Raw genomic sequence first — 25,862 nt, 5'->3', positions numbered from 1 at the left:
TTTCCCAGAAAAGCTCTGGGGACAGGGGCAGGGGAGAGAGAGAGGGAGCCGAGAAGACTTGACGTGCAAGTTCAATTTCTACAGGTGAACACCAGCGGCCTCGGCAATGCTAGGTTGTTAGGAATTCGGCCTTACTTCTTTTCATCTCTATTGTTTACTAGGTGGCTCTCAGAGGCACATGACTGCAGTGCCCCACTGCACACACCTAGCAGAGAGCACAACAGGACTCATTGGAGAAGCTGGCTCCCGCAGGGCTGCCAGACCAGCCTCTTTCAGCCGAAAAAAACCATAAGCGCTCACTAACCTGCTGTGCTCACCATGAACTTCCACTTGACCACATAGGCATCCCCCTCGTGGAACTGCCCGATGCTCTGTTTGGGGAGCCTGCTATAGTCGAATTCTAGGATGTGCCAGACATCCACGGAGACGCTGGTGATCTCAAACTGCCTCCTGTCATGTCCTTCCACCAGGCCATAGCCACGGCCAACGTTCACCCCGTCCAGGATGGTGCCTGCTGTCGTCTGGGGCATGGACACCATCCGTGTCACATCGTACGGCTTGACATCAGCCCTGAGGTCTTCCTATAGGGGAACATGAAGACATCGGTTCAGTTGCCTGTTTCCGCAGCCATTCCTTGTCACACTGAACGCTGCTTTAGCTGTTCATGGGACAGCATAAAAATACAGCTTCCAAACTCTATCTCACGATGTTTAAGTGCAGTCAGGGAAAGGCTGCATTTCTGGAAAGACTCTGGGAGGTCTGAACACCCATTGCCACAACAGCGCATGGATGCCCGAGAACAGGTGCAAACCAGACTCTTCACCTCCCAGAGTCAGATTAGAATTGGAGGCCTGTCTGCTGTTCTACTAGTGAATCCTGGGAAAGCTTCCTAGCTTTAAGGGTGTGTGTGTGCCCATGATTTTTTTTTTTAATTAAAAAAGTATTTTAGTTGACACATTATTATGAGTATGATTTGATGTGTTGATACATGCATCTGTTTTATGGGGAAGGGGGTGTGGGAAGGAGATGGGAGAGGGAAGATAGGGAGATGTTGGCCAAAGGGTACAAAATGACAATCAGAAAGGAGGAATGAGCTCTGGTTTTCTCCTGCACAGTGGGGTGACTGTTTTCCAATACTGTATTGCATATTTCAAAAGAGCTAGAAGAGAAGATTTGAATGTTCTCACCACAAAGAAATGATACATCTGAGGTGACGGCCATGCAAACTATCCTGATTTGATCATTTTACATCAAGGCCACGTTTTTGGGACCTGAACCAAGCCCTGAGGTTTGAGACTTGGTTGCCGGAATACCTTGTGCTGGGCAAGTTCCCCGGGGTTCTTCTCATTCGGTCTCTTCAGTTCCGTCCAATCCAGAAACTTCTCTTTGAACAAAATCGTCTCATTGTGTTCAGTAAGTCTCCCAAATATCGCCCAGTCGGGACGCCCCTGTCCTTTTCTGCAGGGTGGGGGTGGGGGTTGGGAGAACAGACAGGAAAGGAACCAAGATTAAGCCAAGCTTAAACAAAGGAATCTAAAACACATGCGGCTACTGGAAAAACCCTCAAAGTACTTAAGTATATATAAAACAAATGGTTTATTTTCCTGCATTTTACCAAACAATGACATTTTGTTATTTTAGTCTGAAGTCTTGCAAAGCTTTGTGTCCATAGAGTCTTAAATATGCTTGAATGTGACATGAACCATGTCAGGACTAGACTTCTCTTACATTCTAGCAAATTCTTTTTTTTTTTTAGAGATAAGGTCTTGCTCTGTTGCCCAGGCTGAAGTGCAATTGCACAATCATAGCTCCCTGCAGCCTCAAACTCCTGGGCTGCAGTGATCCTCCTGCTTCAGACTTGCAAACACCTGGAACTGCAGGTGTGTGCCACCATGTTTGGCTGATTTTTTTTTTTATATGAGACAGGAGTCTTGGTATGTTGCCCAGGCTGGTCTTGAACTCCTGGCCTTAAGTGATCCTTCCTTCTCAGTCTTCCAAAGTGCTGGGACTATAGGCGTGGGCCACATTCTAGCAAATTCTTGTCTTTGGGATGCCCTGGGGTGGCACGCTGGGTGGGGATTTTGGCAAAGGCAGAAGCCACGGGGAAACCTCACTTGTCTACTTTAGCCGCCCAGTCACCTGCAGACACTCACCAAGTTTCCCTTCCAATTAATTAATAGACGTAGGGAAGCTACCTAGCTCCTCCCTCAATTCTCTACTATTTTATGTCGTGTTACAGCAAAGCTCGCCAGAGTACGGAGATTCTCCCGTCACTAAAATGAACACACTTTCATAGATCATGAAGTGCCTTTTTGTGCACTTATTTCTAAGCCACTGGCCAGGGCAGCAGACGTGGAGAGCACAGAGAGATAGGAAAGAAAACGGCACAGCCCCACCTGGAGGTCTTGTGTGGCTGTAAGATTTCAGAATTTACACTGTCCCCAAGAACACAGGTATTTTAGATAAAGGTAGAGCTGAGAAGATATGCTGCGGAGGGCGTAGCCCTGGAATAATATGCACGATCTCTTATCCCTCCACATCCATCTGCAGTTGTGAATCTGGCCCGGGACGCAGCCACCCCTTAGAGCAACCCGCCCTGCTGCTCATGCCCTGCTGTGCTACTGCCTCAGTGGCTTCCTGCTTGGTCAAGACCATACCCGCTGATGTCACAGCTGAGGCACATCAAAAAGGCTGCCTGATTCAAAGAAAGCTGCCGGTAAATCATAGAACACGGACACTTCCACCTCGTGCTTTTGTGGGACTTTGGGAACCAAACATAAGCACCTATGGAAAACGCACGGCGGTCTTGAAAGGCTGTGGTCTTTATCAGAAGGACTGACGGTCTCTTATGCCGGTCCTATGCTGCAGGCTTGCTAAGACGATGACTGAAAGGGCTCTTGGCTTCTGCTTTAGAATCTGTCGTTTATGTTTTGAAGCGTTGTGAGCAAGCCATGTGGCAGATTGCAGGGTGAGGGGGACGAACCTGGGCCAGGAGCCAGGTGTGTTTCTCTACCCCCTTCCCTGACTTACAGCTGGAACTGGGCTCAGTGGTTTCAGCCTCATTTGCTAAGAAGGGATGGGTGTGTAATCCTGGCTGCATCTTAAAATCCCCAGGAGCTTTTAAGACACATTGACACATAAGTTCTAACTCACGTGAATCGAAAACACATCTCTGGGGCTGGGCTGAGCAAACGCATCTTTTTAAAGTCCCCTCAGGTGATTCTGTCTCAGAGATGTTGAAAACCAGTGGGTTAGGAGCTCCGTCATTTACTTCCAGATCTGTGATTATGCCATTATTAAATACAGTTGGCCATCACATAGATTTTATGCTTTAGCCTGGTTTTTTTCCTTTGCTATACTAAATAAAATCTTTTGAGCTGTAGTTCCAGTCCTTAAAACAACGGTTGTCACCATACTGATGTTAAACATTAGTGCATTTGCTTAAAAGGGACTTGAAAACTTCTTATCGCACTGCCATACCTTTTAATGGTTTCTACAATCATTAATTAATAAGAAAATCAATAATTGGATTTTACAGCAGGAAATTAGGCAGGAAAGTTGAAATTCATAGACCAGTTCAATGGAAGACATTAAAAGGTACTGTGTGATGCCCAATATTCTATGCTGTTTCATGGTTCATTGGTTTCTAATCTACTGTAATGGCACACATAGTTAAAAAGCCTATTTTTTTTTGGTCTGATAGTTGAAAAAACAACAATCTTTTAATGTAAGAATTCTTTTTTTCATAATCCTAATTTTAGAGTCTGCACATATTCTATTGAATTGCTAAAATGACGTTAAAGAGTCCAGTACATGCAGGGAATATTAAAATTGCAATCATTATTTTAATACCATCTTCTCCCCCTCTTCCCTTCCCAAAGGTATAAAGACATAAACATCATCTGCTGCCAAATAAATCCTGGAATTTGACGGTGATGCTGGGAAGGTATGAAATTAGAAGGAGGCATGTTGCTTTTGCACTTTCAGATCAATGGCTGAATTCCAGACCCGGGAAGCCTTTCAGATCTGCATGTATTTGTTTCAACAATTGCTGTTGTCTGCCACAGCAGCACCTGGGACGCCGCAGGGGAACTTGCAGCTTTTCTTGCTCACTTCAAGAAATCAACTGTAACAAACCTCTTCCAGAAGACTACAGCATCCATATTTCCACAATAGTTAGATAAAAGTTAAAGAACTGTTCCTTTTGTGAATATTCACAGTCCGCTGCATATAACCGTTTATGAAAACTGAACCCTATAAAGAGCGAGAGTAGAGGACTGTGGTGAGAACGGAGGGATCGAAGGGAATCAGCTCGCTCGGGGAGCCGTCCCCCGGCGGCAGCAGGAGTACCTGGGGATAAGCGGATTGCATTCTCCAGGATCCAGGGGATTGATGTCACAGTTCTCATAGTCAAAGGTTCCATTCCATAAGTGCTTTGCCAGCTGAAATGCTATTTTTCGTTGTGCTAATGTGACTTCTTTCCCATGCCATACGTAAACTTCACTACCAAAATCAAACACCAGTACCTGGGAGAAATGGCACAAAAGAATTTGTTAACTTCAAGAACGTGCAACAGTTGAATCAGGGACAACAGGGTCTCTGTTGACAGCGACTCAAACGGAGGAAGACAGAAATCCCAATGGGGCAACCAACGCAGACACAAAAAAGCCAGGAGATCTCAGCTGGCACTGCCCTGCCAAGCCAGCCTCTGCCCTGGGGGCATGATTCCTCCTCCCAGTGTCCTAAGTGGCCAAGGTAATGTTCCCTCCTCTGAACTCTCAAACTGCTAACAACTTGTGATTCACAAGAGTTCTTTAGGTACATCGTCCGGTCGACTTCCTCCCTCTCTCCCCTGTTCCTCTCCGTCTCATGTGCTCATTCACTTAATATATACACAGAGGCCACTTCATATACACCAGGCACTCATGGTCCAATGGTGTCTTCCCTCCTGCACACAATTCCAGAATCCTTAAGGGCAGGGATCAGATCATAACAATACGCACAGGAAGGGTTGATTACGAAGTGTTTGCCGAATGAATACATGAATGTAATGCTATTTCTTATTTTCATGGTTCATTTTATTCTTTCTCCTAGAATGATTTCTCCCTTCACTTCCAGCAATTCAAATTTTGCTTAACTCTAAACTGGGCTCAATTTCACTTTCTATGTAAAATTATTCCTGATGATTTCTTTTTCTGTGACTTTTCCCTCATGTAAATGCCCATACATATCACACAGTCAACCTTGCTCCAGATTACATTCCTTCTAATACTCTTCCACCCAATAAAACTTAAGGGCCTGTGTGTCTTCCACTTTCTCAACACTTAGCATGCTTAATGGTACTGGAAATGTATGTAATTAATAAATATTTACTACTGTGACAGGACAAAAACAGCACATTAATTGGGAAATCCATAAATTATATATACGTGCATCTAGTGTTCCTCAAACTTAAGAGCTTAAAAATGTTTTATTATAATGTTTATGCAAAATGCAAAAGATAGGGCTAAGTAATATTTGTATTTTGCCTAAGACATAAAAGCCTTCAATGATCCATGCCACCTCTAAATGATATTCTGGATTCCATATTAGCATTTAAGATACCAGTAATGGTTTGAAATCACAAATATCCTTTAAAAAGCTGTAAATGTTCTACAATGGGTACTGACACTGGCTAACCTTTATTGGGAACTTACTCTCTAATTTATTGGGCAGCCTGTGCTGAGTGCTTTCAATGTGCTTTCTCATTGAAGGGCAGAGCCCACGGACTGTACCTCTTTGGGTTGCAGAAGGGAGCACTTTGGAATTTTCCCCCAGTAGTCGTCATCAGGAACAAGTTTGTCGTCCATGAGACGGTAAATGCAGTTAGTTTCTATTATGGCTGCTTCATAGAGTTCATCTTCTTTTGGGTCTCCAGCAGCTTGGGGATAAGAACAACAGGAGGGCATCACATTTTATGTTGCAAAGTAGCTGGTTTGGAAGAATGAGCTAAGGGAGAAGAAAGGAGACTCAGGTCTTGTCAATCTCTGAAGTACAATGAAGTCTTACATTGGTAACTGGTTTGGCCACCCAGAAGCTTCCAGAAGTCTTTGGCTGCATGAGTGTGTGTATTAATTCCTTCTTCGATGGTTTGAATATAAGTAGCTCTACAACCAAGTTCCCTCTTTGTCTGAATTAAAGTTGCAAGTTCTGAGGCCTAAAAAAAGAGAGGAACACAATTACCTGGGTAGAAAAGCCCTTGGCTAGACAGAGTGGCCCATGTCAAAACCAGAGGGAGAAACTGTGTGTGCCTGCAAGGAAAGCCTTGTGACAGTGGGTGTGGGTGGATGCTGGTTACTGGGTATTTTCAATGACCTCAAGAAAATGTAACTGAAAGACCAGGGAGTATCAATTCTTTAGAGCAACAGTTCTCCATCTTCAATAGGTCACATGTGATGCTTTTAAAAAACACCATTCTTTGGGCTTTACCCCATAACAGTCTCATTCAGTAGGTCTGTGGCAGAACTTCACAGCTACCTGGGATAAAGGACTTTAAAGAGGGCCACTTCCTGTTTTACACAGGAGTAAGAAGGAACCCAAGACCTAAACACTGAGGTGTAGGTCATAGTCCTAAAACACCCCATTTAAACACGTAATGAAGGCTTGTTTGAGAGACATTCAGGACAAGAAATCCTACCTATCCCTTCTCACTTGAATGCAACACCTGGCGTTTGAGAAGCTTTGTGACTGACGCCAGGAAGAATACTCCACCGGTGTGTAAAGGAGACGTTAGCTAAAGCATTTTTATTTTTCAGGTACCAACCTTTGCCTTTTCTATGACGTTTGCAAACTCTCCTACCCACAGGAAGCAGCAGTGGGGAGAGAGCAGGAGGAAGCAGTCCCCACTGTTGAGCGCCGAAGCTCGAGGTTCCACCAGCCTGGTCTGCACGTGTCTTCTTCCTGAACACAAGGCAGACAATCACCGTCTTTCCAGACAGAACGGGGATAGGACGCACCCACATCGAAAGCATCTCTGCTGCAGACACTTTCACTTCTAAAGAGTCTTGTCTGCTAAAAAGAGTGCCCATGGCCCAGGGTGGCAGCAGGGGGATTAGAAACGGCATCATGATGGCACTAGCGGCTGCTTCCGTGGTTCGTGCTTTCCCAAATGCACCGCTTCTCAGGACCATTATCAGTGTCACGTGCGTGGGTTAATGAGGGCTCCCCCTTCCAGGGAGATGAGCGCACAGGCTCCTCTTCCTTCCTTCACTCTTCTCCGGGGACCTTTCTCTCCCCTGGCCACCTCCTGCACCCAATTACATCTGTGGCCCAGGCAAGGGAAGCCATGCCTTCAGGAAGGGTCAGATCTTCCGCTGGGGAGTTTCCACTATGAACCCTAAGGGCCTCTCGACAGGAAGGACGGAGCCACCACCTTCTGTGGCTTTCAACACCTTCTCCTAAATATCTGTTGATTTTGAGCTTTCCACAATTACGCTGATCGTGTAGTCTCTGGGTCAGGACTCAGGACAGAGATCGGTTATTTGAGCTTGTCACTGGTCTTTTTAAACACACACAATAGGACAGAGGTCATGCAGAAAGACGTGGGAAACCCTCCTGGAGGGAGAGGCTATTTCCTCCATTCTCATCTTGAGGATTCATCTATACAGTAGCCGCCAGGAGGCAGCCGAGTCTCCCTCCTCATGGCCCAGAGCCCCCGGTTCGTCTTTGGAATCTCCCTGGCTAAGGACACGAAGGGCACTGGAGTGGAACGCAGGTGGGCTTCATCTGCATCCACCTTCCCTTGATTCCTTCTCCAAGCTGTGTCTTCCTTCCCGGTTCTGTACTGACTCGGGGAGGACTGGGCAGGGAGCAGAGAGCCCCTCTGATGACATAGGGCACCTCTGGTAACTGCACGGATGTTTGGCCACCACGTGGAGCACGGGGCACCAGGAGCAAAAGCTGGGATTCCGGAGTGGGGGAACCTGGGTTCGAATCCAGCTCTGCCACCCAGTAGCTACTGGGACCCCAGACACATTCCTGCCTCTGGAAGCCATGATGGGCAGAATACTTCCTATGTCATGGGATTGGGGGAAGCTTAAGAGACAGGAGGTTGCATAGCAAGGAACACACAGTAGGTTCTCAAAAAGCGTGCGTTCCCTTCCCGGGACAGGCGATGAATTACAGTCAGGAATCTTTATGTGACCAGACAGAAACCACGGGCCCTGAGTCACCGTGCCAGGCTGCTCTGAAATACCTTTAATCTGCAACAGCATCAGCCTCTTGTAGGGCACAGCGCTGTTGTTAGAGTTCTGTTCCGTCAGGTTGACGCTCCGCAGGCTGACGTTGCTGAAGTTTTCTTTACTAGCTAAACCCGCCAGGGTGACTTCTGAGAAGTTGGAGTTGGAAGACACTGGGCGGGGTGAATAAGGAAAGACAACGCAGGAAGTTCAGTTACAGTGACAATATTTACAGTCAGAAATTATTCATAACTGACTCAACACCTTTGCCTTTTCAAGTTAATCCTGAAAGGGAAAACATAATCAAGTTTGATTAAATGTGCAATTCAGTGCTTAACCACCTTGTTAAGAATTAAATACAGCACTGAAAATATAAACTGCTTGTTGACAAGTGTCACACCGCGCTGTGCAGAGGGACAAGAACTGAGTGATGATGTGGACCAGCCACTTTAGTACAAAACCAGGAGCTGGATTCACTTGTTGCAATTCCACTGAAAGCTGTTATAAATCCTAACAACTTTTAGATGCCCAAATGTACAGATGCCAGATGACTATTAGACAGTTTTCACCAAAAGCCTTTATATGTAAAGAAAACAAAAAAGTAGGCACTCTGTAAGGGATGATTCGGTTCTAATCTTTATCTGAAGACAAAGTGATCAGCCAGATGGTATCTTGAGGTCTTCTGCTCTTAGAGTTAAGACTGTAATTATAAGATGCGTTTTCAGTGCAAAACAGCAAACATCTACAGATCGCTCAGTCATCACTAATCCAACCCCTGGGCCCCCAAAAGTGGAGGCAGAGGAAACATATGTAAAATCTGTGCCAACAAACATTTATTTCTCCAACTTACTGTTTTTAAAAATGTATATGCTGGAGAGAAATTCAGAAATTTATTTCACTGGGATTAGATTTGAAGACATATAACTCCACTTGTGAATTCATTATGGTGTTGTGGTTTTGAAATACACTTTTTTTTTTTTGAGAAAGGGTGTGGCTCTGTCACCCAGCCTGGAGTGCAGTGGTGCAATCATGGCTCACTGCAGCCTTGACCTCCTGGGGTTAAGTGATCCTCCCACCTCAGCCTCCTGAGTAGCTGGGACCCCAGGTGAGTGCCACCACACCTAGCTAATTTTGTTATTTTTTGTAGAGATGAAGTCTTGCTATGTTTCTCAGGCTGCTCTCAGACTCCTGGGCTCAAGTGATCCTCCTGCCTCTGCCTCCTGAAGTGCTAGGATTACAGGCATGAGCCACCATGCGTGGTCTGAAATATACTTTCTTAGTAAACCAGTTATAACGAAAAGACTCAACCACTTCATCTAAGTACTATATTTCTAAGAAAAACATGAGGAAATAGGTTTATGAGTGTTATGGGAAAATGAAAATTATAGCAGGATTATTCCAAAAATCAAGATTATGCATGCTATCACCTCAAACCAAGAAAACCACTGTTTCAGAATGATGGAACCCCACATTATTGGGCAGATGACAGCAGTGTGGCTCAGCTTACAGTGGGACTGAGAGTCTGGAGCCCATCTCCTCGCCTGAATTCATTGCCCCCAGCCGGCTCCCTCCAGCCCACATCCCAACTCCGAGAAGCTCAGGGTCCTACCAAGAACAATTTGAAAAGCACTGGCATATGTGTTAGTTAATAATATAAAAATCTAGGATTAGAAACCCCAGTGATTGGAGGTGTTTTACTGTAAGAGATCAAATGACTTGCTCTCGAATAAGATTAAATGAAGAATGGTTGTGCTCAGGATCTACAGAGCTGAAAATGGCTGAATTACCGTACCCAGAAATATCCATCTCTTCTAACTTCCAGAAAGGAAACTCGATAAAACAGGATAATTTGTAACCAGGCACGGTGGCTCATGCCTGTAATCCCAGCACTTTGGGAGATCAAGGTGGGAGGATTGTTTGAGGCCAGCGAGTTTGAGATGAGCCTGGGAAACATGATGAGACCCCAGTCTCTTAAAAACAGAAACAAAAACCAAACCCCAGGATAATCTGAATTAACCAGTTGAACAGGTGATACACACTGTGAGAATTTCCATGAAAAATCTTTAAAACCTAGGTAAGCGTGCACATGTACGTGCAAACTTACTCCTTTTTACTTCATGAGGGTCTTCTGAGCACCATTATAGGCCTTCACAAGGCAGAAAACCAAGCAATGAGTAAATCCTCTGAAGAAACCATTCCCAAGCACAGAAGCAGGGTGGGGGTTCAAATACTCACTCTTTTCTACTTTCATCCGCTTTGACTCCATGAAGGCGACGTTTAATCTCTGCTCGGTGTATTCCTGAAGGAGATCTTCTCTTGCCGCCAGCATTTTCAGGGGGTTTTTGGAGGCCTGAACCCGGCGCTTGGGCCTAACTGCGCGCTTGTGCTCGGCCACGGAAGACGTCAATCTGCGGATGGAAGCAGAGCCGCGCGCGGTCCCAGTCTGCCACACCACCACACCTGGATGACCTGTGGGTCTTGGACTCCACAGGGTATTTCCTGATTTTGTTACAAATCTTGCAACTCCCCCTCCCACCGCCACTCCCCTAATATGGAGTTGTAGAATCTTGGAGATGGAAAGGGATGAAAGCTCACTGAGTTCAAATCTCAGCCACGCCCGGACGCCGCCACTCAGTCATGCCCCTTGGTCTCTGCCTGGAAGGGTGTGGAGTACTTCTGGGCAGCTCACGGCTCTGCTAGACAGCTCTGGGGGTTAGGAAGCTCTTCCCTCTCCTTACTGCACCCATGCACACATCCTAATTCTCGCTTTGGAATCATACACCCATGTCTACTTGTCTGTCTCCTGCAAGCCCCTAGGGAATTTGCAGACCACGGCTCCTTGATGTAATCCTCTTCGCTCCGAGTAAACTTTCTCCCTGTGCAACAGCTTTCGGTCCCCTTACTGTCTCTCCATGACTAGCTTCCACTCAACTCACTGCCCCCCTCTGAAAAATAACCACTTTTTGGAAGAATATCTGCAATAAAATAGGCCCGCAACCATCTGTGACCACCCCACATTCTCACAACTCTGGGGTGGAAAACCAGACTCGGGTAGGTGAGCAGACGGAGCGAAGTGATCTCCCAACAGACTCCTGCTGCCACTCTCCACCTCCAGCTCGCGGGCCTCTGTGCCAGAAAGGCCTCTTTACATACCATGGTGTCAAGTGTGTAATATACATATATGTTTACATTATGATATACAATAATTTAAACAGTGACATTGGGTGGGCGGAAGATTGAGAAATGGTTAAACAGCTATGTATGCAAATACCCAAAATACTATTTCGAAGTAGAAAATAGCAAAGGGCTCATTTTTTAAGGTAGGAAATTAAAACATGCAAACTGAAACAAATTGAGCAAACCGGAATATGCAATGAATTTATCAGGAGCAGCTTGTAGAAAATGGTATATGTCACTCTGACAATTTCGCAGGAAAGACCCGATGGATGTGGTGGACTGCCGTGGGTGGAGCCTGTCCAGTGTGTCCTCCTCTGCTTCTCTAATAGCATCTGGATTTTCCTCTGGGGAAACCACCTCCCTGCACCTCCACTCTGGAACCCAGAGACCCGCCTTTAGCCAGTCGGCATCTTCTATCCCATTGGCCACAGTGACTGGTTCAGGGATGGACACGGGACTCAAGTTGAAGCCAAGCAAATCAAACCTGGAACTTCTGCTGGGACTACTGGGAAGAGAAGCTATCTGTGCTGGGCTGGCCAGGGAGGCAGCCTTGTGACTCCAGAGCTGGGGTGTCCATCTGCCGCCAGGCCATTGCCTGATGGAGAGTGCCGCCAGCCCAAAGCCAAGACAGACTGTGTTCTGAGGAGCCTCTAGAACCCGAGGCCACACCCGCACTTTTCAGCGAGTGAGCCGGTCAACCCCACCGCGCTTTTCAGCGAGTGAGAGCATAAACCCCTCCGCACTGTTCAGCGAGTGAGGCCGGTCAACTCCTCCCCACTGTTCAGCCAGTGAGCGGGTAAACCCTCTCCGCACTTTTCTTTTTGCTGAAATCAGTTTGAGTTGGGATCTTCTTCTTGGCACTTGAAATTGACGGACTCCTAATACCATAATCACTTTTCCTAGTTGGTTTAGTCATGTTCCCGTGGGAAGAGAAACCCTTAGTCATCACTGAGAAAACCCGCAGATCTATTGATTTTGTAAATGATTGGAAGCTAAGTAACATGCCTTATTGATTTTCTAGTGAGCTGTACTAATTTGAGCCCATCTCATCCAAATATTTTGCAACATTATGAGCAAGAATTCAATATGCCAATGAAAGACAGGCGTTGCTGGCCGGGCACGGTGGCTCACGCCTGTAATCCCAGCACTTTGGGAGGCCGAGGTGGGCGGATCACAAGGTCAGGAGATCGAGACCACGGTGAAACCCCGTCTCTACTAAAAATACAAAAAAAAAAAAAAAAAAAAAAAGACAGGCGTTGAACTCTCTGCTAAGTGATGTAACCCTAAAAACTGCAAAACAATATTCAAGTTATGTGAAAAATCCAGTGACGCCCTCTTTATGCCACAGGACAAGCAACTGTGGCCCACGAGGTCTGCCTGCCTGCACATCTGGTCTTCATGTTCTATCTGCTGCGAGGCTCCATACCCTGGGCTCCTGCAACAGCGTGCCCTGGCTCTAGAATACTAACGCCCCTGTGATGGAGTTAGAAGAAGGACGTCACATGGGGAAAGAGCCTCGTGGATATGCTGTGTGTAGGCAAAGGAAGCCCTTCTCAGTGGAGGAAAGACAGAGACCCAAATAACTCACTTGGGTGCATAAGGATCGAAAATGACATCGAAGTCCTCGTCCAGCTCCACAGGACTTCTGGGCATATTATACTCCATGCTGCGGTAAAATTTGGCAAAGGTTTCATCATCATCTGGCTTCATCACCTCCTTCACAGATTTGCCGGTGACGGTGAGCACTGTTTCGTGCATCCCGCCAACTATCAACAAAGAAGAAAATGATGTAAGAGTTTTATAAAAACAAGACTCCAATTATGCCTCACAATAGTTTAAAAATTCTATTTCCTCCTAAGTTCCAGGAGTGGAAGGAACACGGTTGTGATATACAAGGTCCTGCGGTTGCTTCCCAGGCCCTTACTTAATCTCTGACATAAGGACTTCCCACCTGAACAAATCTTCTGCAGTAAAATGGTGGGAGAGAGGGAGGCTGACCTTACTGCACACACAGCCCACTGAACGCTTCTGAACCTGCACTGGCTTCTGCTGAGGGTGGATGAACCAGCCTCGGCCTCATTCTATGTCAAGGGTCAGCAAACTTCTTCCAAAAAGGGCCAGCCAGTAAACATTTTAGGCTTTGCATGGGGATGGGTGACATGGGGCCTATGTTGCAACTACTCAGTTCTGCTGTTATAATGCAAAAGCTACTGACTAAGGTTCATGAATGGGTATGGATGTGTTTCAGTAAAACTTTATTTACAAAAACAAGGCTGGGCATGGTGGCTTACGCTTATAATCTCAGCACTTTGGGAGGCTGAGGCTGGGGGATCGCTTGAGCCCAGGAGTTCAGCCTGAGCAACATAGTGGGATTCCATCTCTACAAAAACAGAAACAAAAATTAGCCAGGCTTGGTGGTGCATGCCCATAGTCCCAGCTGAGGTGGGAGGATTGCTTCAGTCCAGGAGTTCAAGGCTACAGTGAACTATGATGGCACCACTGCAATCCAGCCTGGGTGACAGAGCAAGACCCTGTCTCTTAAAAACAAACAAACAAGAAAAAACAAAAGCAGGTGGGCAGCTGGATTTGGCAGTGGCCATCGCTTGCTGACCTGCGGGCTAGATCGCTGCTCCATGTGTGTAATAAATGCTTTGCTGACTGGCATTCCTTGCCTAGCCAGATCAGTGATTAAATTACACTTTTATATTTCTGTTCAGTGGTGACTGTATTATTTTCAATCTTTTAGTGGTCACTGTCAATAGTAGGGGCTCCCAGCGCCTAGTATTTGGTAAGTTTCCAGGAATGGACATTTTAATCAAGAGATAAAAGGCTGTTTTTGCATATTGCTCTTTTATTTTGTATACCTCATTGACTTTTATATTGAAACACTTATTTCAATATTCATTTGCCATAATTTTCTTTTTGAAATCACTTGTGATTATATGAAATAATATTAGCTTTTACCTTATTGGAAATTGGTAACATACAATTTAAAGTTCACCAGGCCCAAGATCACGTTGATTTTGCCGACATATAATAATCTGCTTTCAGAGTTATAATCAAAATCACTCAACTCACAATTCCGATTGGATTACACCCCAAGGGTTTAGATTCAAGAAAAAAATGTATTATTGGAAGTCCCCAATGTAGTACGTTATCAAGTGAATCAGGGCTTGTTAATCTAATCAGTCTTGACCAAAACTTCATTTTTTGAAGATAACAACAAAGATAATGATTACAGTATGAATTAGTAAAGCCATAATGGAAAGAAAACAATTTAGCTGAGGAAGAAAAGCAATCAGAATTTGGATTTAGAGATTCTGAGAGCAAAGCCTTCTGGCTTCCAGTAGGTACCTTTGTTATTCAGCCTTCTCAGAAAGGTTTCCAGCCTGTCCAACTTCAGGTCCGATTCTAACTGCATATCTGGTCTGGCTTCGATATCTAGGCAAGCAGAAACTGTCAGTGAGACCGCATCACTAAGGCCTCTTCCGATCAGGCTTGGCGTGGCTGGGGCCTTGGTGACTTACCTTCCAGGGGTTTCGAAACGGGTGTGGTGCCTCTTGTTTTACTGCAAATGGGTGAGGCTACTGGGGTTATGGCAGTGGGTGACGCCAAACCTGCGGAACACACAGACGAGCTACTGAGCATCTCACGGTCACTTCTGGAAATCTCTGGAACCCTGATGAAACTCCAGGAGTCCCAGGGTAGACGGCACAACCTATAAGAATGTACACACATGCAGGCACACACAGGCGCACTTCACAGGTACGGCGACTGTGGGACAACTAACTGCAAATGTAGACAGGATTGTATTATTTCCAAGGACTGTAGTGGCTGACAAGCTGATATTCCAAAATGAATGCTGAAGACGCGGGAAAACATGTCCATGACACGTTAACTTGGGCAAATGCAGCTGTGAGTTCTGAGGCCCTTTGGGGATGGCAGGGGCAGCTGACAGTGCACTGGTGCCATCTGCAGAATGAGCTGTGTCACACTTGCCAGCAAGTGGCCCCCAGCACTGAAGCTCTCCTTCAGGCTGAGGGGAGGGAGGGACAGTGGCCTTGAGGACATTACACAGACAGTAACCCAAGGAGGGCCAACCTTTCAGAAGAAACCACAGACCAGGGCAGGTCTGGACCGACTGTGCGTGTTGGAAGGTCCTGTTCATCTCCCATGTGGGTGGAAACAGGAAATGCTTTTCATCGTATATTTACTGAGAAGCAGGGTGAGGAATCTTTAAAAGGGCAAATGGTAAGAGACATACGAAAGGGAAAGGGAGGAATTCCAGCATGAAGAAAGTATCCAGCTGCAAGAAGAAAACTTAGTAAAGAGAAGGATGAGTATTGCTTCCCTAACCTAAGTGGAAGGCATTGGAAAGAAAACTAGTGCATTTACAAAAAACAAAATGAGATGTGAATGTTCTCTGTACTCATTTGTAATAAATGTGAAATCCTTAGATGACATTGCCACTTAGATGACAATGCATCCCTGGACGAACAATATCCAGAGAATATGCAAATCACTATCGCAAGGAAAACCAAATGAATGAATGATTCTGCTCCTTCCTCCTGTGAACGGGAGAAGTATTACAGCATAACAATTTAATAAAAAATACCATTAAATGGTTTAAAACTCAAGTGTTAGTAATATTCTACAAGAACTTCTCATTTTGTACATATATTTGGTTGATGATGTCAATAAAAGTTTTAAAATTTGTTTCAATTGCCAGACCTGCAAAGGGTTTATATCCATGAGAAAGTAACCTTTATTGAAAGATGATAAAGATAAGTAAAATCTGGTATCACGGAGTGGGCAGGGAAATCATCACTCACTAGAAGGATGCTTAAGAGACATCAGAGGAGTTCATGAGCACAGAGGCTGTTAACTCCGCAGCTAATAAGCAGGACTGACTCTGAAGATTGGTTTCCAAAGCAACCGGAGAAATCCCTCCCTGTCCTGGCCGGTGCCGGGCAAACCCCGCTGCCATGGCTCCCCCCTGCTGGTGGTTCAGGCAGTGGCACTATGCGAAAATGCTCCCCAGACTGCTAAGGATCCTTAGGGAATGAATGGCTCATGGCGGGGAGATGCAAATTACAAAACATTAAAACAAAACTTTTCAATGAATTCTAGGTACAACAACCAGTCACGTACTCTCTTCGGGAACATTTTCACAGATGTCAGTGTGGACAAGGGCAGTGGCATTTGGTAGTAAGAACTCACCTACAAATACATTAGGGTTTTTAAGATGGAAGAAAGAAAAGAAACCAAAGCAGGAACTCATCAAGATAAAAGTCCGGGCTAGAAGTTGGAAAACCTGAGGTCAGGTTCAAGTTCTCAGCTCCAGTTCTACTTAGCCACTCTGCGCCTAAGGAGGTGCTTCTGTTAAAGAAGGGTTGGGACTCACGTTAAAGGAGTTTAAACACGATTACCCAGTTCTGTGATCTGACGCAGGAAATTGGCAAATGGTACCTCATTCTGTGCGAATAAATTCTCTTCTCTTATCTTTTCACAATTCCAAGATGAGGTAAGAATAGATTTGTTAGAAAGGATTCCCCACTAAGATTTGAGTTAATCACAATTCAGGGATTTCCATGCCTCACTCCTTCCCTTCCTTCCACAAACATTCATTATGTACCTATAATGAGTTAGGTACTCGTCATAAAAGTGTGGATCCGTAAAGGTTCTGAGAAAAAGAAAAGCTAAACCCACAAGTTTGATGACAAGATGTTAAGATGAAGTGAATGTGAAAATGTATACCACTAAGTTGGGAAATTTACTTTGAAATAATAGCTTAGAAAATGATGGCATGTGCATACAGATGACAAAGGGACCCTAAATTTTAATCATTTCCTGCGGGATATGAAATAAAGCCCCAAACACTCTTATGAAGCCTCAAAGCTCTCCAATAACTTTACTAACCATGTGATACGTAAGTCAGTTTCATACATTTTTGAATACAGGCATCAAATCAGTTCCAAGAGCTCAGCAGCAGAGGACTGCAGCAGGGACGCCCCACTGCCTTGGAACTGAGGACACCTTTTAGACATCTATTAAAGCATATACGGAATTGGCTTTGCTCGGTCAGAGAAATCAGGTTTCATGGAGAAGAACCTAGGAATTAACCTAAAAGGAAGAGGGGATAAACTTCTTTATTGTGAAAGGCTGACTTAGGGTAGGTATGTAGTTGCTGGGTCACAAGGAAATGGAAACGATTTAAAAGTAATTATGGGCCAGGCGGGGTGTCTCATGCCTGTAATCCCAGCACTGTGGGAGGCAGAGGCGGGTGGATCACCTGAGGTAAGGAGTTTGAGACCAGCCTGACAAACACGGCGAAACCCCATCTCCATTAAAAATACAAAAATTAGCCAGGTGTGGTGGCACGTGTCTGTAATCCCAGCTACTCAGGAGTCTGAGGCAAGAGAATCGCTTGAACTCGGGAGGCAGAGTTTGTAGTGACCTGAGATCACACCACTGCACTCCAGCCTGGGAGACAGAGCTAGACTCTGTTCCCCCACAAACCAAAATAATAATAATAATAATAATAATAATAATAATAATTATTATTATTATTATTATGGGGGCTGGGCACGGTGGCTTACGCCTGTAATCCCAGCACTTTGGAAGGTCAAAGCAGGTGGATCACCTGAGGTCAGAAGTTTGAGACCAGCCTGGCCCACATGGTGAAACTCCATCTCTACTAAAAATATTAAAAACGAGCTAGGTGTGGTTGTGGCTGCCTGTAATCCCAGCTACTTAGGAGGCTGAGGCAGGAGAATTGCTTGAACCCGTGAGGCAGAGGCTGCAGTGAGCCGAGATCACAACATTGCACTCCAGCCTGGGCAACAAGAGTGAAAGTCCGTCTAAATAAATAAATAGATGTAATTATGGGAAAGGATCAAAATTTGTTAGCAGATTTGAATTGCTTTTGAAACCGACACTTGCACTCAATTCCAAATGGGTAAGTTTTGAAAATAGTGACAAAATGAATTATGTGTCACTGTTTCATGACCTTCAATTATTTCCAAGAATCATATAAAGTTTAAAGAAGATACTATTTATGAAGAAAAGATATTCAGTAGGAATATCTCGCAGAACCTATACAAAAAACATTTATAGAATGTTAGTAAGTTTAAAAAAATTTAAAAGAAGGCTGGGCATGGTGTCTCACGCCTGTAGTCCCAGCTACTTAGGAGGCTGAGGTGGGAGGATCACTTAAATCCAAGAGCTCAAGACCAGCCTGGGCAACACGGTGACACCCCATTTCTACATAAAAAATTTTAAAAAGCCAGGCATAGTGTTGCACACCTATAGTCCCAGCTACTAGAGAGGTTGTGGTGGGAAGATTGCCCCAGCCCATGAGTTCGAGGCTGCAGTGAGCCATGATTGAGCCACTGCACTCCAGCCTAGGCAAAAGAGCAAGACCCTGTCTCTTAGAAAAACTTAACAAGGCCATGGTTTTGTCTTTTAAATTGAGTTATCACGTACACGCCGTCCATGGGTGAGTGTGCTCGTGTGTGTGCACTGTGCACACACCACACACATACACATACACACACACGCTGACCTTTCTTCAGCATCCTGCCAGCCACAGTGAACTGGGTGGAGTCGTTGGCCGCTCCTCTGCCTCTCGTCTTCCAGGCCTCCTCTCTCACAGTGATGAGCTGCTTCCTTTCCTCAATCGTCATCTGGCTCTCTCGACTTTCTGTGACCCGCTGTTCATAAATGTACAGAAGAGAAAACAGGAGAGAGAAATGACAGCGGTGTGGATCTCAGCCTGCAGCATTTCATGAGTGAAAAAAGCAGGTAGACAAAGAGGAATAAGTATATTGTCCAAAGATGTTCAAAAATGTTCTATCTGAAATGGGCTCGGCTTCCTTACATCCAGGTTGGGTCGGAGATCACCACTGGCGATACTGAAACTTTAGATGAACAGCTTTGTCCTGTGACTTACCGGTTGGGGGCACTGGAGCACCAAAACAATCCTTTGTAAACACAAACAGTTCAAAATAGATTGTTTTCAGGCCCTGGACTCTACAGGGTTTTAAAGTTTCTCTGCCTTATCCCATCTAGTTAAACTATGTTAACTGGGAGATTTTTATCCCTATATACTCACAAAGAAGATGATCAGTCTAGAAAACTTTATCCATGTGAGCACACAAGGAACTTGCCCAGTTAGAAGGAGGGAGGCTGGTTAGGAATAAGGGGCAGGAGAAGGTTTGCTGGGATTCCGCTTGCTTTTTCCTGCAGTCACTGATGTTCTGCGGGCAGGTAAGCAACCAGGAGAGCCCACGAAAGTGGCTTTAAGCTGTGAGAGATCTGACGCTGAGGATGAACTATGCTGTAGACCTACATGCACGATAACATTCTACTGAAAATGCTTTCAACAGTTTCTAATTGGAAAGTTTTCGGAGATATCTGCTTCTTCCATTTCCAAGCCTTTGGTGTCGCTCATTAGACTTGTGGTTGGGAATGTGGCAGGAGGGGAAGGGGAAGAAGCTACAGAGGACTCAGAGGGCATCAGGAAAGGAGAAGGGGCTCAGGACGGGCCTGGGATGGGGAGATGGGGCTGAGGAGGGAGGGAGAGGAGCAGGGATGGAGGCAGAGGACAGGGCTCACGCCACTGAGTGATGTGTATTGGGGAGAAGAGTGTAGGTGGCGGTCGCGGGTGATAACCAGGGCAGGAGGTCCTCAAACGCTGGCCGGCAGAGTTTGCTTTCCCTCCTCCTTCAAGCCATCCCTCCCTGCACCACAAGACCCCTGACTATGGCGAGGCACAGGGCTGGGTGGGGAGCCGGGGAGCTGTGGAGCTAATGCCAAGGAAGGAAGAGTGGAAAGGCGCCCCCTCCGGAGAAGAAGTCACATCCCTGGCTGTCACCTGCAGGTCTCTGGGAGGGGCTCTGGAGGCCGGCGATGGCCTCCCAGCTTTGCCCTCTTGCTTTCCCCTGTCTCTTGGACCCGAGGAAGGCCATTGCTGCTAGTGCATCCGCTTTCAAACTACTTCTGAGCACTACTCAACTTCTAGCAGGTCCTCCAGCTTTTCCGCCTTCCTAAGGTGTTTTCCTAGGCGGAGAAGTCACCGTGGATCGGTGTGATCCTCAGGCCTCGTGCTGACACAGGGGAGGACTCGGAGATCCCTGAGTGAAGCCCATCCTAGAGATTCTCTTCCCCGAGGCCTTTCCGCCTCACTATGGCAAACCGCTTCCCTTAACTGACCCAAGAGAGAACTTCCTGATTCAAGAGGGACAGGAAGAGAATGGAGATGCGGACAGTTCATTTTCTTAACACCCTAGAATGATTGGGGTTGACAGAGGAAAGGCACCTTCCCTTCATTTCCAGCAGCACAAAACCAGGTCTACACTGGGAAGATTTGGTTTAAGCTATGAACGTGGACTTCTCCATCATCTAGGTGATGAATTTTTCTTTCACAGGATTCTTTTATAAAACCCTCATAGCCAGAAGTGATTTTGAGGTCCCTGCCAATTTAAATTAGGTTAAAAACCTTTTCCTAAAGAGATATGACAACCAAACGTGATGCATGATCCTAGATTGAATCCCAGATGGGGTGGGGGCTACAAAGGGCATTATTGGAGAAAATCGACATAATTTTAAGATAGATGTGGATCAGATAAATATTGCATCAACATTAACTTCCTCATGTTGATCACTGTACCATGAATATGGGAGGAAATATCTTTGGCTTTAGGAAATAAAGTCAAATCTTGAAAGGTAGAGGTGCACAACGTTTCCAAATTACTGGCATATAGTTGGGGTGGGAAAAACGAGACGGGGGAAGAGAAGGCAAGAAAGTGGGGTGAGGGGTCGAGGGGAGAAGGGAAGGAGAGTGAAGGAAGGGGCCAATGTCAACAATGAGTGGTTCTGGTAAAGGGTATGAAAGTGTTCTGTCTATGATGGAAATTTTTCTGTAAGTTTAACATTTTATCAAAATTAAAAGTTACTAAAAATTTTTCCTAAAAACCTTAACATTTCCCCTCATGATCAGTGAGAAGTCCCTAATTCCAAATAGGGCAGATTTAAGGGTCAAACTCTTCCACAACCAGAGAGATTTATGGAAAGAAAATATTGTAATCTGATTTAAAAATTTTTTTTTATGTTATTCACATGTAGTTAAACTCTAAAGGAAGAAATTATAAAGTACACATTCAGTAATAGAAATAAAGTGAAAGTAACAAAGTTGTACTTTTCAGTTTTCAAAAACGCTAAGATCATTTTGAATTCTGCACACTATGAAAGAAATTTAGCTTTGCCCCTTCCTTAAGAGAAATTTCAGTCCCTCATCACTGCATACAGCCTCAAGTAGCCTGAACAAAAGATGAAGAAAAGATCACAGGTCAAGGCTCAGACCTCAAAGCAACTGTTTTCCAATCCTGTCACCATCTACCAGCTCCTAAGATGAAAGGAAGGGAATAAAGTGAAATCTTATTCTGGTACAGCCCTGAGGCATGTGAGAAAGAAGAGAATTCAAGTTGAAGCCTGACACAGAGACAAACAGTCCATTTAGACAGAGCCTGTGTGCTGTTTAAATGCTCTGTTTTCTTCTCTGAACCTCTGTATTATTAAATATTAAGATACCACTATTGCTGGAGTAAAGAAAAAGGAGTGACTTGACCTCTGAGAACACAAATGAACTAGTGCTATATACCTGGTACATAAACTATTTATATTTAGCTGGGAAAAACTGTTCAGAAGTAAAAACATATAATTTTTTGAAATTTTAATTTTGAAGTGATGAAAGAGAAACACCTTTAGCAGATGTTAACTTCTTTTAAACTTAACAATATGTGGAGAGATATTCCATGTTCATGGATAAGAAGACTCAATTTTGTCAAGATGGCAGGTTTTCCCAACTTGATCTGTAAATTCAATGCAGTTCCAAAGTCCCAGCAAGATATGCTGTAGATTGACCAATTGATCTTAAAGTTTACATGGAGAGGCAAAAGACCCAGAATAGCCAACACAACACTGAAGGGGAAGAAAAAAGTTGGAGGACCAACACCAGTCAACTTCAAGACTCACTCTAAAGCCTCGGTGATCAAGATTGTGTGGTACTGATGAAAGAACAGTTAAATAGATCAATGATAAGTTCACATAAATTTAGCCGACAGATCTTTGAGAAAGGAACAAAAATATTAGAATGAAGAAAAGATAGTATTTTCAACAAATGATGCTGGAATAACTGGACACTCACATGTAAAAAAAAAACTAGATACATTCCCAAAAATTAACTCAAAATGGATCACAAAGGCCTAAATGTAAAAATCAAAACTATAAAACTCCTAGAAGATAACATAGGATAAAATTTAGATCATCTTGGGTTTGGTAATTAGTTTTTAGATATAACACCAAAGGCAATATCCACAGAAGAAATAACTGATAAGCTGAACTTCACTGAAATTAAAAACTTCTGTAAAAGACACTGTTAAAGGAATGAGAAGACAAACTACAGAATGAAGGAATGGGAGAAAATATTTGCAAAAGACGTATCTGATAAAGGACTACTGCCCTAAATATACAAAGAACTGTTAAAACTCAAGAATATGAAAATGAACAACCAGATTAACAAATGGGAAAGTATCTGAATAGATACCTCACCAAAGAAGATCTAAGATGGAAAATAAGCACATGGAAATACGATCAACATCATATCTGCAAATCTCATCATTCGAGATTTGTGAATTAAAACAAGGTGACATTATTGCACATCAATTAGGATGGCAAAAATGCAAACACTGACACCACCAAATGCTGGCAAGGACATGGAGCAACAGGAACTCTCATTCATTGCTGATGGAAATGCAAAATGGTGCAGCCGCTTTGGAAGACAGTTTGGAGGCTTCTCACAGAACTCAACATACTCTTACCGTGTGATACAGCAATCATGCTCCTTGATACTCAAATGACTTGAAAACTTACATCCAAATAGAAGCCTGCACATGGATGCTTCTAGCACTTTATTCATAATTGTCAAGACTTGGAAGCAACCAAGCTGTCCTCCAGTAGATGAATAGATAAACTGTGGCATGTCCAGATAATGATATATTATTCAGCAATACAAAGAAAAAAGCTTTAAAGCCATAAAAAGACACAGTGGAGGCTCACGCCTGTAATCACAACACTCTGAGAGGCCGAGGTGGGTGAGTCACCTGAGGTTAGGAGTTTGAGACCAGCCTGGCCAACATGGTGAAACCCCATCTCTACTAAAAACACAAAAAAATTACCTGGGTGTGGTGGCGGGCGCCTGTAATCCCAGCTACTCAGGAGGCTGAGGCAGGAGAATTGCTTGAACCCGGGAGGTGGAGGTTGCAGTGAGCCAAGATTGCACCACTGCACTTCAGCCTCAGTGACAGAGTGAAGCTCTGTCTCGATAATAATAATAATAATAATAATAATTTAAAAATAAATAAAAATTTAAAAAGACATAGAGGAATCTTAAATGCATATTACTAAATGGAAGAAGCCAATCTGAAAAGGCTACATACTGTGTGATTCCAATTCAATGACATTCTGGAAAAGGCAAAACTATGAGACAGTAAAAAATTACAGGTTGCCAAGGACTGGGAAGTGAGAGTGTTGAACAGGCGGAGCACAGAGGATCTTCAGGGCAGGTAAATGATTCCGTATGATAGTGTAATGGTGGACATATGTCATTATGTATTTGTCAAAACCGAGAGAATGGACCACACCAAGAGTAAATTTTAACGTAATCTATGAACTTTGGGGACAATGATGTGTCGATGTAGGTTCGTCAGTGGTAGCAAATGTGCCACTCTGGAGGGGGATGTTGGTAATTGGGGAGGCTGTGTGTGGGAGGGCAGGGATGATGTAGGAACTCTTTGTACTTTCTGCTGTGAACCTACAACTGCTCCAAAAAAAAGAAATTCTACTAAAAAATATATCTAGTTGTCCCTCAGTGCCTATGGGGGACTGGTTCAAGGACCTCCCACAGATACCAAAATCCACAGATGCTCAACTCCCTGATATAAAAAGGTGTAGGATTTGCACACAGCCTGTGCACATCCTCCCCGTGTACTTTAAATCGTTTCGTGATTACTTGTAATACCTGATATAAGGTAATGCTATGTAAATAGTTGTTCTGCTGTATTGGTTTTTAATTTTTTAATTGTTGTATTGTTCTTTGTATTGGCTTTATTCCCAAGTATCCCTACTTGGTTGAATCCTTGGATGCGGAACCGGAAGAGATGAAGGGCCGACTGTAAACACTTAAAGACTTCAATAATATATCTTTTCCTTTAAAGTTTAACATTGGCTTATTTCAAAGAAACACAAGCTCATTTCCCCCCGTTGGTGATGGGATAGGAAGTTTGCTCCAGATTTCAGCCTCTTTCTTGGGGTAGACACTGGCTGGGTATGTGGGACCTGGGCTCTTACAACCAGCATTTCCAGCTTCAGGAAAAGGAACCAGCAGAGTGAGGAAAAGGCCGCCCCAGGGAGAAGAAGTGGGGAGCTTCCATTTGTGAAGAGGCGAGATGACGACGGGAGGACCCCAGACACCTTCTCTGTCAGCTTCGCACGTGAAACCCTGAGCCGCTCATTCAGCAACTGCTGGTGCTGCCGGAGCAGGCCCATCACGGCCTGTCAGAGGCCGCCTGAGAGCTAAGAAAGTCCCAGTCCTGCTGGGGAGATGAGGCCCTAGAGGGAGGGGACAGAGGCCCGACGAGGGAAGGGACAGAGGGCTTACAAGGAAGGGGACAGAGGGTCTATGAGGAAGGGGACAGAGGGTCTATGAGGAAGCGGACACAGACCCTATGAGGGAGGGGACACAGACCCTATGAGGGAGGGGACAGAGGGCCTAGAGGGAGGGACAGAGGCCCCAGGAGGGAAGTGATGGGGCAAAGCCCGGCAGGGAGGAGTCGGGAGCCTGGCATTCATGGAAAAGTGGATGTTGCCACTTTGCAGAGCTGTTTTGACACCAAGGACATTCCACGGGGAATTAAAAAAATACAGCCATTCCTATTTTTCATGTTATTCATTCACAGAGTGGCTCAGCGCAGGCCGGGTCTGTCCTCTGGGGTGGGGTTCAGAGGGGCTACAGCAAGGATGGAGGGAAGGGACAGAGGGTCCGTGGTCTCTAGTTTTAATAGGGCCATTGGAACCAGCTCCTCCTGGTTCTTTAATAGGGTCACTGGAGGGGCCTCCCCTCGCCGAGTCTTCCTCCCTGTCTCTCCACACTCCAAACCACCTCCACCATATCCTCCTCCTCTAGGAACTGAGCAGGACAACATCCTCACTGAGCTGGAGCGAAGAACACGGCCACCTCTCCTGGGCTCCTGACTCAGGATCCAAGCTTGGAGGCTGAAAGGAGATACTCTCCCCTTAGACCAGTTTCATGACTATGAGGGGAATTAATGCCATCAAGTCCACCTGAAAATCTGAGCCAAGGATCAGTGTGTGTGTGACTGACCCTAAATACATGAAGAACCAACTAAACAC

General features: G+C 45.0%; 1 protein-coding gene across 1 annotated transcript in view; it reads right to left on the bottom strand.

Moving 5' to 3' along the window:
- Nucleotides 1-25,862, bottom strand: part of SVIL (supervillin) — a 46,934-nt gene continuing 21,072 nt past the window's right edge. The window contains exons 8-19 of the mRNA XM_026448209.1: nucleotides 18,958-19,105; nucleotides 14,921-15,010; nucleotides 14,748-14,834; nucleotides 12,982-13,159; nucleotides 10,452-10,624; nucleotides 8,234-8,389; nucleotides 6,803-6,939; nucleotides 6,049-6,196; nucleotides 5,775-5,920; nucleotides 4,351-4,526; nucleotides 1,314-1,458; nucleotides 1-581 (exon numbers count right to left, since the gene is read on the bottom strand). Of these exons, the coding sequence (XP_026303994.1) occupies nucleotides 300-581; nucleotides 1,314-1,458; nucleotides 4,351-4,526; nucleotides 5,775-5,920; nucleotides 6,049-6,196; nucleotides 6,803-6,939; nucleotides 8,234-8,389; nucleotides 10,452-10,624; nucleotides 12,982-13,159; nucleotides 14,748-14,834; nucleotides 14,921-15,010; nucleotides 18,958-19,105 (1,866 nt within the window). The 3' untranslated portion in view covers nucleotides 1-299. The remainder of the gene's footprint in view (nucleotides 582-1,313; nucleotides 1,459-4,350; nucleotides 4,527-5,774; nucleotides 5,921-6,048; nucleotides 6,197-6,802; nucleotides 6,940-8,233; nucleotides 8,390-10,451; nucleotides 10,625-12,981; nucleotides 13,160-14,747; nucleotides 14,835-14,920; nucleotides 15,011-18,957; nucleotides 19,106-25,862) is intronic.

Source organism: Piliocolobus tephrosceles, chromosome 9 (assembly GCF_002776525.5).
Source record: "Piliocolobus tephrosceles isolate RC106 chromosome 9, ASM277652v3, whole genome shotgun sequence".
Lineage (NCBI taxonomy): Eukaryota > Metazoa > Chordata > Mammalia > Primates > Cercopithecidae > Piliocolobus > Piliocolobus tephrosceles.
The sequence above is the reverse complement of the archived record's forward strand: the minus strand, read 5'-3'. Positions and strand labels throughout refer to the sequence as shown.